This window comes from Thermobia domestica, chromosome 18, assembly GCF_964235325.1.
Source record: "Thermobia domestica chromosome 18, izTheDome1.hap1.1, whole genome shotgun sequence".
Lineage (NCBI taxonomy): Eukaryota > Metazoa > Arthropoda > Insecta > Zygentoma > Lepismatidae > Thermobia > Thermobia domestica.
In genome coordinates this window covers 7,824,597-7,839,442 of record NC_137471.1, presented here as the reverse complement: position 1 = coordinate 7,839,442, position 14,846 = coordinate 7,824,597, and the positions used below count along the sequence as shown (strand labels likewise).

Below are 14,846 nucleotides of genomic sequence, written 5' to 3'. Positions count from 1 at the left end.
ACAAGGGACAAGTTGTATCATTTAAATTATACTACTACACATACTTCTACTCCTACTACTACTTATATTGTGGATACGTATAGTAAAACTACAAGCCTAATAACTTAATCTAACGTAAAGTAATGTAATCCAACCAAATATAACTGAATACAATACATTTTGGTACAGTGGGAGGAGCGCTGAAAAGGATATAGCATATTGTTTTTGTCTTAGCCTTTGAAACCGTAGGTAGGCTTTATTTGTTCACTGTAAGTTTTATGTGTATTAATTCGTAGCACAAATAAATACTATAATTGATACGGTAGGCCTATGTACAACATTTTATTTTATCTCGCTATGTCCATTATAAGCTTATGTATGTACATTACTTAATTTTTAAAAACATACATCTATCTTCGCTAACTTTAAAAACTCTAACAAAAATTTTTGTGAGTCCTGTTCAATTTCGCTAGGTAAGTTTTATTATATGCTTCCCTTTGTATATTTATTCTTTATTGACAGATATTTGGCGCATTCTTTTTATTTGTAAATATACAAGTATATATATATATATATATATATATATATATATATATATATATATATATATATATATATATATATATATATACAGGGCGGATAAAAATCTAAAAACACTTCATATAGGACACGTAAGTTCCCAAGTAGCATTTTGGGTTGGCAAATGGTTGGGCCAACCGACCATAGTTGGTTGGCCAACGGTGATTTTGGCGGTACTGGAAATCGTTATGCCAACAATTATTTGCAACGTTGGGCCAACAGTAGATTGTGTACAGTTGACCAACCAACCAATAGACGACAGTGTGCCAACCATGAAGGAGTTGGGCCAACGAAGTACCTACGAAATGCCAACGTGAAAATCACGGTTGGTCAACCGTTATTATACTACAATGGTAGAATGATGGCCCAACAGTTTGCCAACAATCATGACACTGCAATGGGCCAACGAACATTAATTGTCCCTCATACTCACCCACCCCCTCTCCTCTCGTTCTTTTGCCATGCATTTCAGGCGCTTCTGTAATGCTGTACAGTACTCTTTTAGTTGTGCCTCGTATTTTGTATCCCCGGTGGATATGAGTAGTTACGCTCGTTGCATTGTAATCAGGGCGTCCCGGGTTCGACTCCCGGTCGGGACAAGTGGTTCGGATCCCACATTAAACTGCAGTAGTTCCGTCCATCATCCCATGCAAGACAATGGCAAACAACCATGGGTTCACCTTGCTCAGAGACCTTCGGGCAGAATACCCATCATTTCTGTGATCTGCAGTGTAGCTAATTAATTTCATTTCAGTAACACGGCTATATAATCACATCTACCTCAACAGGAAAAGTGTTTTCTTGAGTATGTGTGTTACTGAAATGAAATTAATTAACTACACCGCAGATCACAGACATGATGGGTATTCTGCCCGAAGGTCTCTGAGCAAGGTGAACCCATGGTTGTTTGCCATTGTCTTGCATGGGATGATGGACGGAACTACTGCAGTTTAATGTGGGATCCGAACCACTTGTCCCGACCGGGAGTCGAACCCGGGACGCCCTGATTACAAGGCAACGAGCGTAACTACTCATATCCATCGGGGATACTTACAAAATACGAGGCACAACTAAAAGAGTACTGTACAGCATTACAGAAGCGCCTGAAATGCATGGCAAAAGAACGAGAGGAGAGGGGGTGGGTGAGTATGAGAGACAATTAATGATCGTTGGCCCATTGTAGTGTCATGATTGTTGGCCAGTAATAGCTTAGAAGCTATGAGTTAGAACGTAAAGAGAACGATACCGCAAGGTTTTTGGCAAAACAACGGAAAAATAAGGGTGGGTGGAAGTGAAGGAAAAATTATCATTATGCGATAAATTATCATTATGCGATAATAACAAATAAAAGCAATGATTCTGACATGCCGTACAATCGTTAAATAGCTGCACAGTAGGACCAAAACTATATTTTAAAAAAGGAAAAAAACACTGGATAATACTGCGTTTAATTATAAAAAAAAAGATTATGCCGAGTAGTCAGCTGTGATTGAAAATTTAAAAGAATATTTAGGAAATAATAGAATAAAATAATGTTATATAGTATAAAGGAACATTTTTATTGCACCATCTGTACACTGAAATACTCATATTACATCATATTCTCATGCAGGAGACCAAAAAACACATAATATGTTTCACAATAGTTGGATCACATTAACATAAAAAGTATCGTTACAAAAAAAAAAAAAAAAGCTAAACTTGTTCCTCTAAAGAACTGCATTGCTTTCAATATGGTGTATTCATAAGATAACGTTTGTGATTACAAAACATAAAACTATGATTAAAAGAACTGAACATTTCTCTCAAAGTAAGTATTGCTTCCAAGAATTCGGAGAAGTATAAATCTATATCGTACTCATCAATTTACAGGATCAACGCTTTAAGTAAAAGAATATTTATTTTCACTAACCTTTTCTGCTGCATTCACAACCATCTGCAGGTGCCGTTTGAGTCAAGTGCAAACGAAATTCTCAATATTGATTTGTTGTTTTAGAATATGCTCCTAATTTTACACTTACTTGAAATCAAATTTGCCTAGAAACGTCACCTAAGGGTGACTGTGTGTAAATCCTGCAGATATTTTAACGAAAACAAATATTCCTTTACTTAGTCCAGTAAAAATTTTCAATTTGTTTTTTGGTCATTTTCTCATAAACGAAAGCAGATAATGAACTGTAGATTAACATGATCGTAGTAATAGACCAGACGAAACTTGTTTGAATCATCTTCAGTGTTGCCATCTTTAGAAATTCCAGTGTTGCCAGAATGCTAAAATCACAAAAATCTCGGTTAAGACAGACAATCTTGGATAGAACAATGAACTCAATAGCATTTAATGACAAATTATATTGACTTCCAACGCTGTGGATTACTTTTTAAATAATATTTTTTTTCATTTGTAATAAACATAATTGTGTTTTTTCGTGTCATTCTGTATTATTTTGCTTACTAGAAAAGAAATAAAAATATATAAAAAGTGTTTCCAGCGTTGGAATCAATATAATTTACCATTAAATGCCATTGAATTCATTGTTTTATCTGCTGTCTTAACAGAAATTTTTCAATTTAAATATTCTAAAAACACCGCAAATTTATAAAGATGGCAACATTGAAGATGATTTAAACTAGTTGCGTTTGGTAAGTTACATTTCATTCTGTTTTCGTTAATGAGAAACTGACAAACGAACCAAAGATCCAGTCCACTCTTAAGGCGTGGATCGTGTAAACTGGTCAGTAGGATGTTAACTCACGCAGCATGTGCAATATCTTGATGGTCAAGTCATATTTAAGAATATTTGATTTTTTTAATGATTTTGATGAAAATTAATTGACTTCTCCATATCGGTGGAAACTCGTTCAAGAATAAGCAAGAAATGAATACAACAAATGCACTCAAACTAATACTTACATGCTGCAGAAAAAGATTTAAGAAAAAAAATCCGAACTAATCCTTGGACCCTCTAGAAAATAGGACAATAATAGCACTCACAAATAGAATCAGTTTTCTCTTTGTGAGTGTTATTATCGTGGTATTTTCTTAGGGGGGCCAAGGATTAGTTCGGAAATGTTTCATCTTTTTCTGCAGCATGTTTTAAATGTAAGTACTTCTTAAACTTTTTAAAAGCATTTTGCCCTTCATCCTGATTACTAAATATTTGGTTTAGAATCTTAAAATTACTGCTGAAGTGAAGTGATTTCTGCTTGTCCTACTACTATTACTAAAAATTACCATCGTGCGAATTATTTCTTTATTCCTAAAAATAGACACTGATATATTTGAACGCTTGAAAGCAGTACTTATGTTACTATCGTCACTACTGTAGAACAAATTGGGGTTATGCACAAACTTACAACACATCAATATATATATTTCGTGATACTACAGATATAGCTGAACTGCTTGTTTCTTGTTATCATTTTTAGCAATCAAAAAAAGGTTTCCATATTACAATATGGAACACAAACAAAAGATTTATTACAAACTGGAATAGGTAACTTGACACATTTTTTATACAGATCTGAAGAGTAAATAACAATTTGTCTTGTCTAAGTTGATTTTACTTTGAAGACACCTAGCTTGCTACTTTTTAAAGGCAATGTGTAAAAATCTGTCTTCTCAAGAAGAACATCACATTCAAGAGAAAAAATCGGAGAGATGGAAATATCAGAAATACTTTTTACTATTACAATGTCATTATTTTTCAGCATGAAACATGAATCTCCAGAATTTACGCTAACGACACACTGACTGTTATTTGGAAATGGTATGGACTGAATCCTGCCATTCGATGTGCGTATTACAAGTTTATTTACTTTCGATGTACTAGTTCACATTTAAAATTACAGGCCATACTAACAGGATTGATCAATGCAATTTAACTTAATAGACTCAAGCAGAATAATCTATTAAGATGAACTCAAAAGTTTAGTCCCATAGAAGGCAAAGTAGTTATCTGCAAAATAGAAGGCATTGCTATTTTTTGTATTTTCTTTTTTAATGTAAACAAATTATTTTCGTTAACATGTAACATTTCCTTACTAACTTTAATAAAGTACTGGTATTTTTCGTTTGAGGGTATAGTGCTCAGTAACTTGCTGCTTGGCAAAATCCTTTTATGAAAATCACTAAGGTACAATTATGGCATGTAGTGATTCCATTAGGTTATTATTTGATGTGTCTAAAAGATTCAGTTTTTAATTGAGATTTCTCAACAGTGCACAAATCATTATAGAAAGCACATCCTCAGCCGTAGCAAGGGTGTCCAAACTTCGTCCAAACAGGTACATACTCGGGACTTCAATTTTATGTAATGCCCAACCAAAATGGGGGAGGGGGTTCTGATGATACGAATACTGCTTTAAAAATAACGGGAACATTAGCTGCTCAAAATCGTGTTCAAGAAACTAACCTCGAACTATATCCAGTACGTGTAATCCTTTGAGGGCTAGTTTATTGTTCTTCCCCGTCTAGTTGTATCGTAGAGCCAGTGTATTGGTGAAGATTCTGGCAAGAATTCTTCTTGTAATATATTGAACTTTAGTCCCTCCTACAAGACTCAACGTTACCTCCTGAAATTGGTAAAATATCGAAATTACACACGGAATCCATAGTGATAGGAAAGGTAATAATTTTTAAAAATAATGAAAAAATATTAGTTTATAATTGAATATTGTGACTAAAATAAGTACATGTCATACAGAAATATTTAGTCATACTAGCGTAAAATGAACTAACACAATTGGAGGTTACTAAAGTAATTTAGGAGTTGGGTTGAAAAATGACCAGAGTCCCATAATAACTCTGTTGAACTCGGGTCATTTTTACATCAAATTCCTCAATTGTACACATTACTACAGACCATTGTATCATTTCTAAATAAAACTACAGATTGCTGCTCAAGACGCATATACAGTAATAATTGTCCTCATATTATTTCACTTAAGGCTCAGGTCAAAACAAAGTAGAGACAAGGATATTAAAGCTAATGGCCCTGGCATTACAGAGGTACACATAGTGCCATTCTCATGGTGGACCATAAAACAAGGAAAATTTCATTCAGGATGGCTGGCCGCAGCACGAAATTTCTTTGGCAAGACATTGTGACTGTTTTCCCTACTTTTTTCAGTACTGCTAAGCAAATGTCGAGATACTGCCATGCAGAACAGGGTCAATGCTCTTCTCCATTCTTGCCCCTCTCCTATTCCGGCCTGAAGAACACCAAATTCACTTTCCCCCGTACTTTGGATCACGATATATATATCGACATTTTAAGATTAGCGATGACCATATTGGAAAAAGGCGGATCTTACGGGTTGAGCTGTAACTGACAAGTGGCTAACAAATAAAACTAAGACAGAAAAAAAGTGTGCATCATAAATTCCCACCGGGAGGGGCTGTTTCATATTGTTGGCACATGGTTTACCGTTTTGAAAACTTGGCCACCATATAGAAAATATATTTAATGCATCCTAGTATCACGTTTGTTGAAACTTATAAAACCTCATTTCATACAATCATATACCAAATTTGCATATAGAAGACTTTCGTGTATTATAAAGCAGTGTACTTCTGACAACTGACGTAACTTCACAAAATGGCGACTCCCGACGTAATTCGAGAACTTCAAGAATGCCAACAAGCCATTTAATTATCCCTGCGGATCCATAAATCAAAATATATCAATTGACACTCGGTAAAATGTTGTACCCCCTAAGCTTCCCATTACTCGATTTCGCAGCTAGATTAATATATAAACATGTTCAAACGTAAGAGAAAGCAAAAGACACTAGCTCAACCTAAAACATAATTGTATTAATGCAATATATCTATTTGTAGCATACAGGGTGTCAGATTGATGCGTACAAAAAATTTAAGGGTAGATACCTGATGTCAAACTAAGAAAAAAAAAAGTCATCTTGAATTTTAGCCAAAAGTTCATAGTTTCGGAGATATAAAGTGCTGAAAGTGCGGGAAAATGAATTTCAGAGGCCTATTGCTTCAAAACTATCAAACGTAGAGAGTTTAGCGTAACATCTTACAAAGGAAGTAACGTGCTCTATTTACAAATGCAGGTTTCAAAAGCTTGCAATGGGTGCAAAAGGAATTAGCGAAATATCCCCTTCGCACGCATTGCAGAGTTTTGAAACATGCAATTTTAAACAGAACAGGTAAGACTTACTTTGTGAGATATTAAACTGAACTCTCTACGTTGGATAGTTTTGAAGCTATAGGCCTGTGAAATACATTTTCCCACGCTTTCAGCATTCTATATCTTTGGAAGTATGGATTTTTTGTACGCATTAATCCGACACCCTGTACATAAGATACCATGACATATGACACGTACTCGATAAATACTTTTCCATTTTGAATGAATATCTAGCCATGATTTTATTCTCATTATCAAATATCAAATATTTAGGTATAAAGAGGTATCAGTAGAACAAATTAAGACAAGTTGATATATACCAGTGGAAAACTTGGTAGACTCTGCTGTATTCTGGCTTTCTTTTTTTAATGAAACTGATAGAAACGCAAAAATATTATTGGATATTATTTTGTAGAGCATTAAATTTCCTATAAATTGAAAAAAATTGCAATTCTCTATTTAAAAAAAACTGGTTCACGGATTGATGAGGTCGGACGACGTTCACCAAAGATTGCGTAACTTATTATTGATATTTTTTTAACTAGCATTGTTTTTACAATATCATATCGTACTTTGTCCAACACATTAATGACAGGACACTATAAAGTTTTTTTGTAAAGACTCAGTTTCAAGTTATTAATAAAGATTTAGGATGAAAACCTACTGTTTAAAAATTATATAGACCCTATATATATATATATATATATATATATATATATATATATATATATATATATATATATATATATATATATATATATATATATATATATATATATATATATGGGGGGACGTAAGGGTTTGAGATTATTTTAAAAAGCAAGGAAAATATTAACATATGTCACATGGCGTTTTGTAGTTATGCCTCTTTTAATATTATGTTCACATTACAATAAATAATTAGTAGCATAAATAGAGAACTAGGACCAATATCTCGGTAATTAGGCATGTCTACTAATATACCTATTCAAAGTTGTTCACCTAAAAGGGAAACATTATAGAAATTTAAATAATAATAATAAAATTAAGTTTGCTGAAGGCTAGTTTAAAATAATTCCAATTCCCCAAGTGGTGCATTTGGTAAATGTTACGAAATTTTATACCTGTTGCAAATCATTACTTCAGAAAACTGAAATTTTCTTGATTTTTTTTTTTTGAAAATTTAACTAAAGTCTACAAAAAAGTTCAATAATATTTTTGCTTTCTCATCATAGTTTTTCCGAAAAACAATGCCCAAAGGACAACAGGGTTTCCAAGGTTCCCAACCATGACATTAATTCAACTCCGCAGTATAGCTTCTAATGCTATTCTCACCGTGTGTACCGAAAGCAGTAATGATTTCAGGGGTGGCCCGGTGAAAATTCCCCCCGGAGTTACAAGATTCCCCTCCGGGTGCTTGAAACCTTGGCGGAAAGTTCTGTAAAACAGCTATTGTTTGAACGTCTTTCCCTCCCTGGGCATTGAAATTCTACCCCTACGAAAATACTCTGAAATCATCACTGACCAAAAGTCACGTTGTTTCCAAATTGTTCCACTGACGAAGTTACTTTCTCTAAGCTATATTGGGTACGATAATGACATTCTGCCTATCTACCAGCCAGAGAGGAAAATGTTAGGACAACCCTTGTATGTAGGAATGGGAAGTTCTGTAGCTGAATAATCAATGAAGTACAAGCTTACCAAATCCTCTGCATGATCTTTATCTGCTTGAATCCAATCTTTGAGCCTGGCAACGTCCTCAACAGTTGAACACGGTAGTGTCAACTCAGGTGGTATAGTGGGGAGTGGTGCATCCTTTCGGAAATGGGCAACGATAGCCTTCTGAGTTTCTTGTATATCCAAAAGTGTTGCTTCTATACGGGCAAGATGTCTTGCTAGTGTATCAAAGCCTGCAAATAAGGCAGAATATTTATAAACTGAGCCAGTAACGTGGAAATAATCAGTCTAGCGACGGCTATGAAGCGTAAAGAAGTAACCCATGTTCTTCTAGTTGAGTCGCTTCGCATTTGTGTTGTCTGTGTGGGTGGGTGTCTCACGATAAGTTACGAACGTTGTTAATAATAATTTTCTTTTTCCACATTTAACGAAAGCATTACCTTCTTCCACTGGGCCGATTTTTCGCTCCAACGAACTTGACCTGTCATTTGAACCAATAAACGATCTGTGAAAATTTCATTCAAATCGGTTCTCGTACGGTGATACACATTAAGATACCACACTAATGACAAAGAGGCTCCCCTTCCCTGTAGCCTAAAGGCTAGAGCGCTCGCCTTCTGCGCGCGTGGTCGCGGGTTCGAATCCCGCTGCAAGCCCAATGCCTTGGCTCAATTTCGTGAAGTGCTTCGGAGGATACTTTAAGCTGTCGGTTCCCTCTTTGACATAGCCTCGCTGCTGAAAGGGACGTTAAATTACTCACCTACCGAAATCGAAACAAATGTCAAACGACTCGACTAGGAGACCTTTGCTGGCCCATGGTCAATTATCCATCGTCATCCATTAAGTATATACTATTGCAATATACTAAGCCCTTCTATACTCCAGAAGTAAATAGGTAACTGGATTATACGCTTTAAGGGGGACAACAATTAGCCCTGACGTACTGATAATCAGTGAGAATGAACTGTGATTACATACAGTATGCAAGCTTGTAGAAGCCGTAATTCACGCTAATTAATGTGTAATCAACTACCAAATATATGATATAATGAAATTTGACAGATCATGCTTTCGTAGGTGACACAATGGCATAAATTGGGGGATTCTGCTGCTATCATGCGGTAAAGGGGACAACTGTATAAAGACCTTAGGCGAGGTTGTAAAGTAGAATGAAAACTACGATTCAGGAAGTTCCACATAAAAGGTAGCCGTATAACAGGAAGCAGATTGACAGGAAGTTCCATAAAAAAAAAAAATCACATTTTCTTGAACTGATATACCCATCTCAACCAAAATAACATTAAAATTTTCTAATTTCAAAAGTCGAAACTTCTCTCCAACAGATTTTATTTACATCTCGCTCAGCTTTCAAGCATTTCTCAAATCTGCATATTCATCAACATTTTAATATTGTGTACATTTACACAAAGACGACACAAGACAAAACAATGAAAATTAATAGACACAGCAGATTCAAATATACGTCAAACAAATCTGAGGAATATGTTTTCTTACAAGTTTACGTCTGTGGTACGCTAATTTTTCTTTCTCTGCACTCGGTGCTAAAACATATGTGTATCATGGTTGTGTCCGGCATAGAGGGTTAACGCATTTATTTGCTACCTCACCTTTCAAGCTCAGACCTCACGACATTACAACTCGCACAGGAAGACACCCACAAGAAAATACATAGTAATTAAACCTAACATCCCTAACCTAACTAACTATACTACCTTAACCTAAGAAAACATATACATAAGGCACTTTTATTAGGCACAAATTACGCTTTCATAGCTACCACAGATCCACAAGAACGTATTTGCTATCAGTGAATGTGTCGCTTTAAAATTTTCTCTTTCTAATTAAATACTGAAATATTTACGCAAATAAATATTTAAACTGTATCTGTACATTATTTCGATGGGTATCCAAAATAAAGCAGCTGAGATCTGAACTGTTGATGATAATTTCCTGTTACCGGTAGCAAATTATGTACCTTTATACTAAACGTTAGCCGTGATTTTGTCAACATCCGTTACGAAAATTAAAACCTTGGAAAGATTAAGCAAAGAAAAAGCACATAGAGCACATAAATAAATAAATAAATAAACAGATAAATAGATAAATAAAAAATACATAATACTAACCCCTCAAAATTCTCGGTTAAGGGAATGACTAGAACAATGAACTCAACGGCATTTGATGTAAAATTATGTCTTTCAATACTGTGAACTACTTTTCGAAGATTTATTTATTTCATTATAATAAGCATAAGTCTACTCTTTTGCTTATTGCTGATGAAATCAAAATATTCTTGAAAAAGTAGTTCAGCACTGAAAGACATTATAATTTGTGCCGTTGAGTTCATTGTTCCGGCCATTCCCTTAACCGAGAATTTTGGGAAATGAATATTAAGGTAACACTGAAATTTCTACGGATGGCTACACTGCAGATGATTCAAAACATTCCTTTCTTTTTTTCTTTTTTTTTTAAGCTTTATGATCATAGGAAGTTACATTTCATTATCTGCTTTCATTTATGAGACGACTTCAAATTTACTGCAAGTAGACAACGTGTTTTTTTTTTTTTTTCTTGCGGGAATTGAATACCCAATAATAATAACCCACACATACACGAAAGCACAAATAAACAGCATATTGTTGAGAAATTGAAACAATCTATTTATTTAAAGTGGATTTACTGACCAGTATCATACCATATCTTCTTAACTGCAAATAAATTCCATGTTTCTTGCACAGCCTGGTCTTCCCGCAGTGCTCTGTTGTATTTCGATGCTATTTTGAAAGGCGGCAAAACGTTTCTTTTTTCCGAGGAGTAAGCAATTCTTCCCTCACAATAGCAAGGCTTCCATCACCAAATTCAACTACTCGATACATGGTTCCTAAACGAAAGGAACAAAAGCAGGTAATACTTCACAAAGTTGGTTTGGCTATTGTAGCATACGTGGAGATTCCATATCTTTGCGCTATACGTATTATCGGTACCTTATTACGAAAAAGTGGTAACATGATATGTTGGCAAACAACCAACAATGTACTAAGTTATCACCTCGAAGTAAATAAGGAAAAACTGTACATATAACACAACAATATGGAATCTCCATGCATGCAGAAATTAACATTGGAAATAAATCTTCGCACACGCGCAAAAAATCATCGCTAACGCGCCTGCTCCCTACGGACGCATTCCTTCGCCAATGCTCGGGCCATCCTGCTGCGCTCCTGCCTTTGCTTGGTTTAGATTGCATTCGTGCTCTTTAGTGGCCGCCTAGCACAAGTTGGTTAGTGTCTTTTGCACAATCTTCGTACATGTGCATACCCACCATCGCTGACGCGCATGCTCCCGACATACGAACCTCCTCGCTGCTGCTCGGGTCCTCCTGCTCCGCTCCTACTCTGACGCGGTTTTGAAATAAGAGAAGCTTTGAGTTAATATCTGGAAAATCGAGGATACAGATGCACAACTTTTTTCTTCACAATGCAGTCCTGTGATAAACTTTTTGAATGAATATTTTGATCATAGACAAAGAAATTTACGGCATTAATGGCGTATTGCCGGACCACTTTGAAAACTGAAAAAAAAATGAAATGAAATCTTTAAGTTTTACGTCCCACGGTTATGCCGGTGAGGCTAAAGGAGACGGTAATAATGAGAGATGAATGAAAATGGTGGAATGAAGAAAGTGGGAGGAAACGGGAGAACCCCGTGAAAACCCACGAGCACGGTGTTTGTCCACCACAAAGTTCACTTGGCGGGGGCTGGGATCGAACCCGGGACCCCAAGCACCAGAGGTGAACGCTCTACCACTGAGCCACCGCCCCCCCCCTGAAAACTGAAAAGAAAAAGCACCAAAATATACTGCATTCGGTCATATTTTGTTGGATTACATTAAGGTACGTTAGATGATGTTACTTCACGTTAGAGGCATAAAAGCTACAGTACAAAAATACATACTAACCTGTGCTAGGTGGCCACTAAAAGAACGAATGGTATCTAACCGAGCCAGGGTAGGAGCGCAGCAGGGACGCCCGAGCGGAGCGAGGGAGTGCGTCGGAAGGGAGCAGAAGCGTCAACGACGGTGGGTATACGCGTAGCGAGGGCAGTGACAACATGTGGGTTTTGGCGATCGTAAAAATTTCAATAGCACTTGTCATTGTTTAATACTTGCAAGCTTCACTTGTTAACATACAATACAGCGTCTGTAGACTGTGCAAAAATACATTCCCGTTCAATTAGAAGTCACTTAACTTCAAAACTGAAGCTTGTAGCTAAACATTTCCAATTTCAAGAAGAAAATCGTGTACAACAGCTTTCTTGTGTTTCCTTTCCTAAAATAAATACTCCGCTAAATAGCCCTCGAAATGCTCTTACTTCTTCTCCAACACCATGCCTTTCGCGCTACTATATCATATCCAACGTACCTCTCCGCGAAATAGTCCTTCCACCTCTACATACAGTACCGCTTACATCATCAAAAACAACCAACAAAAACAACTTTCTTCACTTTTACTATTTCACTTACTTCACTTTCACTCATTCTTCCTCACACACACAAATAAATCCTCCAACTTTTCCTGCCTACAGTTCACCTCACATACAATCAAAGTAGCTCAGCCTTGCGTGAATTTGCCTCACGAAGTCAACAACAAACTAATCAGTCGCGTAAATAATCTTGTGTATTTTATAACGATTCAGTAACCTCAATATTAAAAACTGTGGCGGCAAGGTTCTAGATTACTGGTCCCCCTTCCCGTTGAGCAGTTATAAAGACAGAAAACAACGTGCCTCGCGGGGCTCTAACCCGCCTTCACTCGCTAACGCTCGCTCGGCAATACTGTGTAAATTAAAGGTATAAACTTAAGCATAGAAAGAAACCAACCCAGCTACTAACCTACATGGTGGACCAGTAATCTAGAACCTTTCCAACTGTGGCCTATCTTCATCTCAGCTTAGTTAATATTTTCTCGAACCATGACTGGCCCAATAATTAACCAAATCAGAAAATGTTTTTAGTAGCCCTTCCTTGAGAGAAAGCTTACCGCAGGGGGTACATTAAAGTTTTAATCACGTACTTGCATCGGGTACGCCAAGGAAAAGTTTAAGAAACACTGGAATGAACTAATGTTTGTTAAGATTAGTTCCTTAAGTAAATACCCATATTGTACAGTAAAACATTTTTTATGTCAGGTTTTCCATTCTTCTCTCTCTCTCTGACACAAGCTCAGCGAACGAGTAGTCTCTACCATACCTCTCTACCAATCAAATTTTCCCCCATTCTCTCGTGAAAGAACCTCAATCTCGTGTCACAATAATTTAATTTAATAATTTATGATTATAATATCAACTTTACCGCCACCATAGTCCCTTGCAGTTCCCCGCCAAGAGATTTACTATCCCAGTATTATAATTATAATTGTGTTATATTTACTATATACAATATGTACATATGTATACAATATATACAATATGTGTACTCTCTTATTTATATATAATTATCTAACCTGTGATTTGTTTTGTCTTCAGATTCGCGATTACTGTACACTAAAACCGATTCAGCACGCGGCGTCCAGTACTTCAACCTTCAACTTTGCTGCACGCATTGCATCCCGGGAAGTGACAAAACTAACTTTCAACCCTCTTTGGGCCAACCGCTTGAATTTCAACGAAAACGACGTTACACATGTTACGGAGGACCAACATATGAGCACCGTTGGCAAATCGCGCGTCCAGCCCTTCGGTGCTGTGTTAATTTTAATACGGAACGCCAACATTGTGACAACAAAATAGAACATTGTCTTTCGATGCGTTGCCGAAACAACGATGCACCTACGTTGAACCACAGTTTTGTTTTCGCTTGTTGGCATCGATGGTTGATGGATTGTCGAATTTGCTGTTGGCATTTTGATAGTGGCTTTGCCAACGATGCCTACAAATAGACAACGGTTGGCACACCGTTTGACAACGAAAATGTTACTTGGGTTTGGCCCTCCACTGTACAACATGTGTTGCGGTTGCCGATCATTTTTTGTTTTTAATGTGTCAGGTGGACCTTTCTCTTCCGTGAGCAGTAACCAGTTCATCTGTGAGTGTCGTAGTGTGAAGGTGGTGCGGTAAAAGGGAGACCTGACAGACTTCCAAACAGGCATGATCGTTGGTGTCCGTCTGATTGGAGCTTCAGTGGCGAACATGTTTTGTGGCGAACTGGAGCATGTTTTGGAGGAACAATGGTACAAAATTCCACACACCACGATTCAAGAGCTTTATAGGTCCATTCCACGTCGGACCGAGCTGTTTTGGACACAAAAGGAGGCCCCACACCATATTAGGTATGATTTTCACACTTTTGCAAACGTTTTAGATTTTTTTGTCCCACCCGTATATCCTCTACCGTCCTTATGTCCACACCTGTGTACAAATTATTTTAGTGTTTTCTAGACATAAGTTCGCAGTTGGTACTAC

General features: G+C 36.5%; 1 protein-coding gene across 1 annotated transcript; it reads right to left on the bottom strand.

Moving 5' to 3' along the window:
- Nucleotides 1-2,106: 2,106 nt before the first annotated feature.
- LOC145675920 (uncharacterized) lies at nt 2,107-14,287 on the bottom strand. The gene is made up of 4 exons (XM_081746720.1): nt 14,015-14,287; nt 11,072-11,231; nt 8,391-8,599; nt 2,107-5,130 (listed from the first exon to the last, which is right to left on the bottom strand). Exons 1-4 carry the CDS (start codon nt 14,285-14,287, stop codon nt 5,029-5,031), a joined length of 744 nt encoding a protein of 247 aa, XP_081602846.1. The 3' UTR covers nt 2,107-5,028.
- Nucleotides 14,288-14,846: the final 559 nt, after the last annotated feature.

Excerpts from the sequence above, each read along its gene's own strand:
- LOC145675920 (XM_081746720.1), bottom strand. The coding sequence starts at position 14,287 with ATGCCAACAGCAAATTCGACAATCCATCAACCATCGATGCCAACAAGC. Across the intron at positions 8,600-11,071 it reads GAAGATATGGTATGATACTG|GCTTTGATACACTAGCAAGA; the intron begins GTCAGTAAATCC and ends CCTTATTTGCAG. Across the intron at positions 5,131-8,390 it reads AAGATCATGCAGAGGATTTG|GAGGTAACGTTGAGTCTTGT; the intron begins GTAAGCTTGTAC and ends TACCAATTTCAG.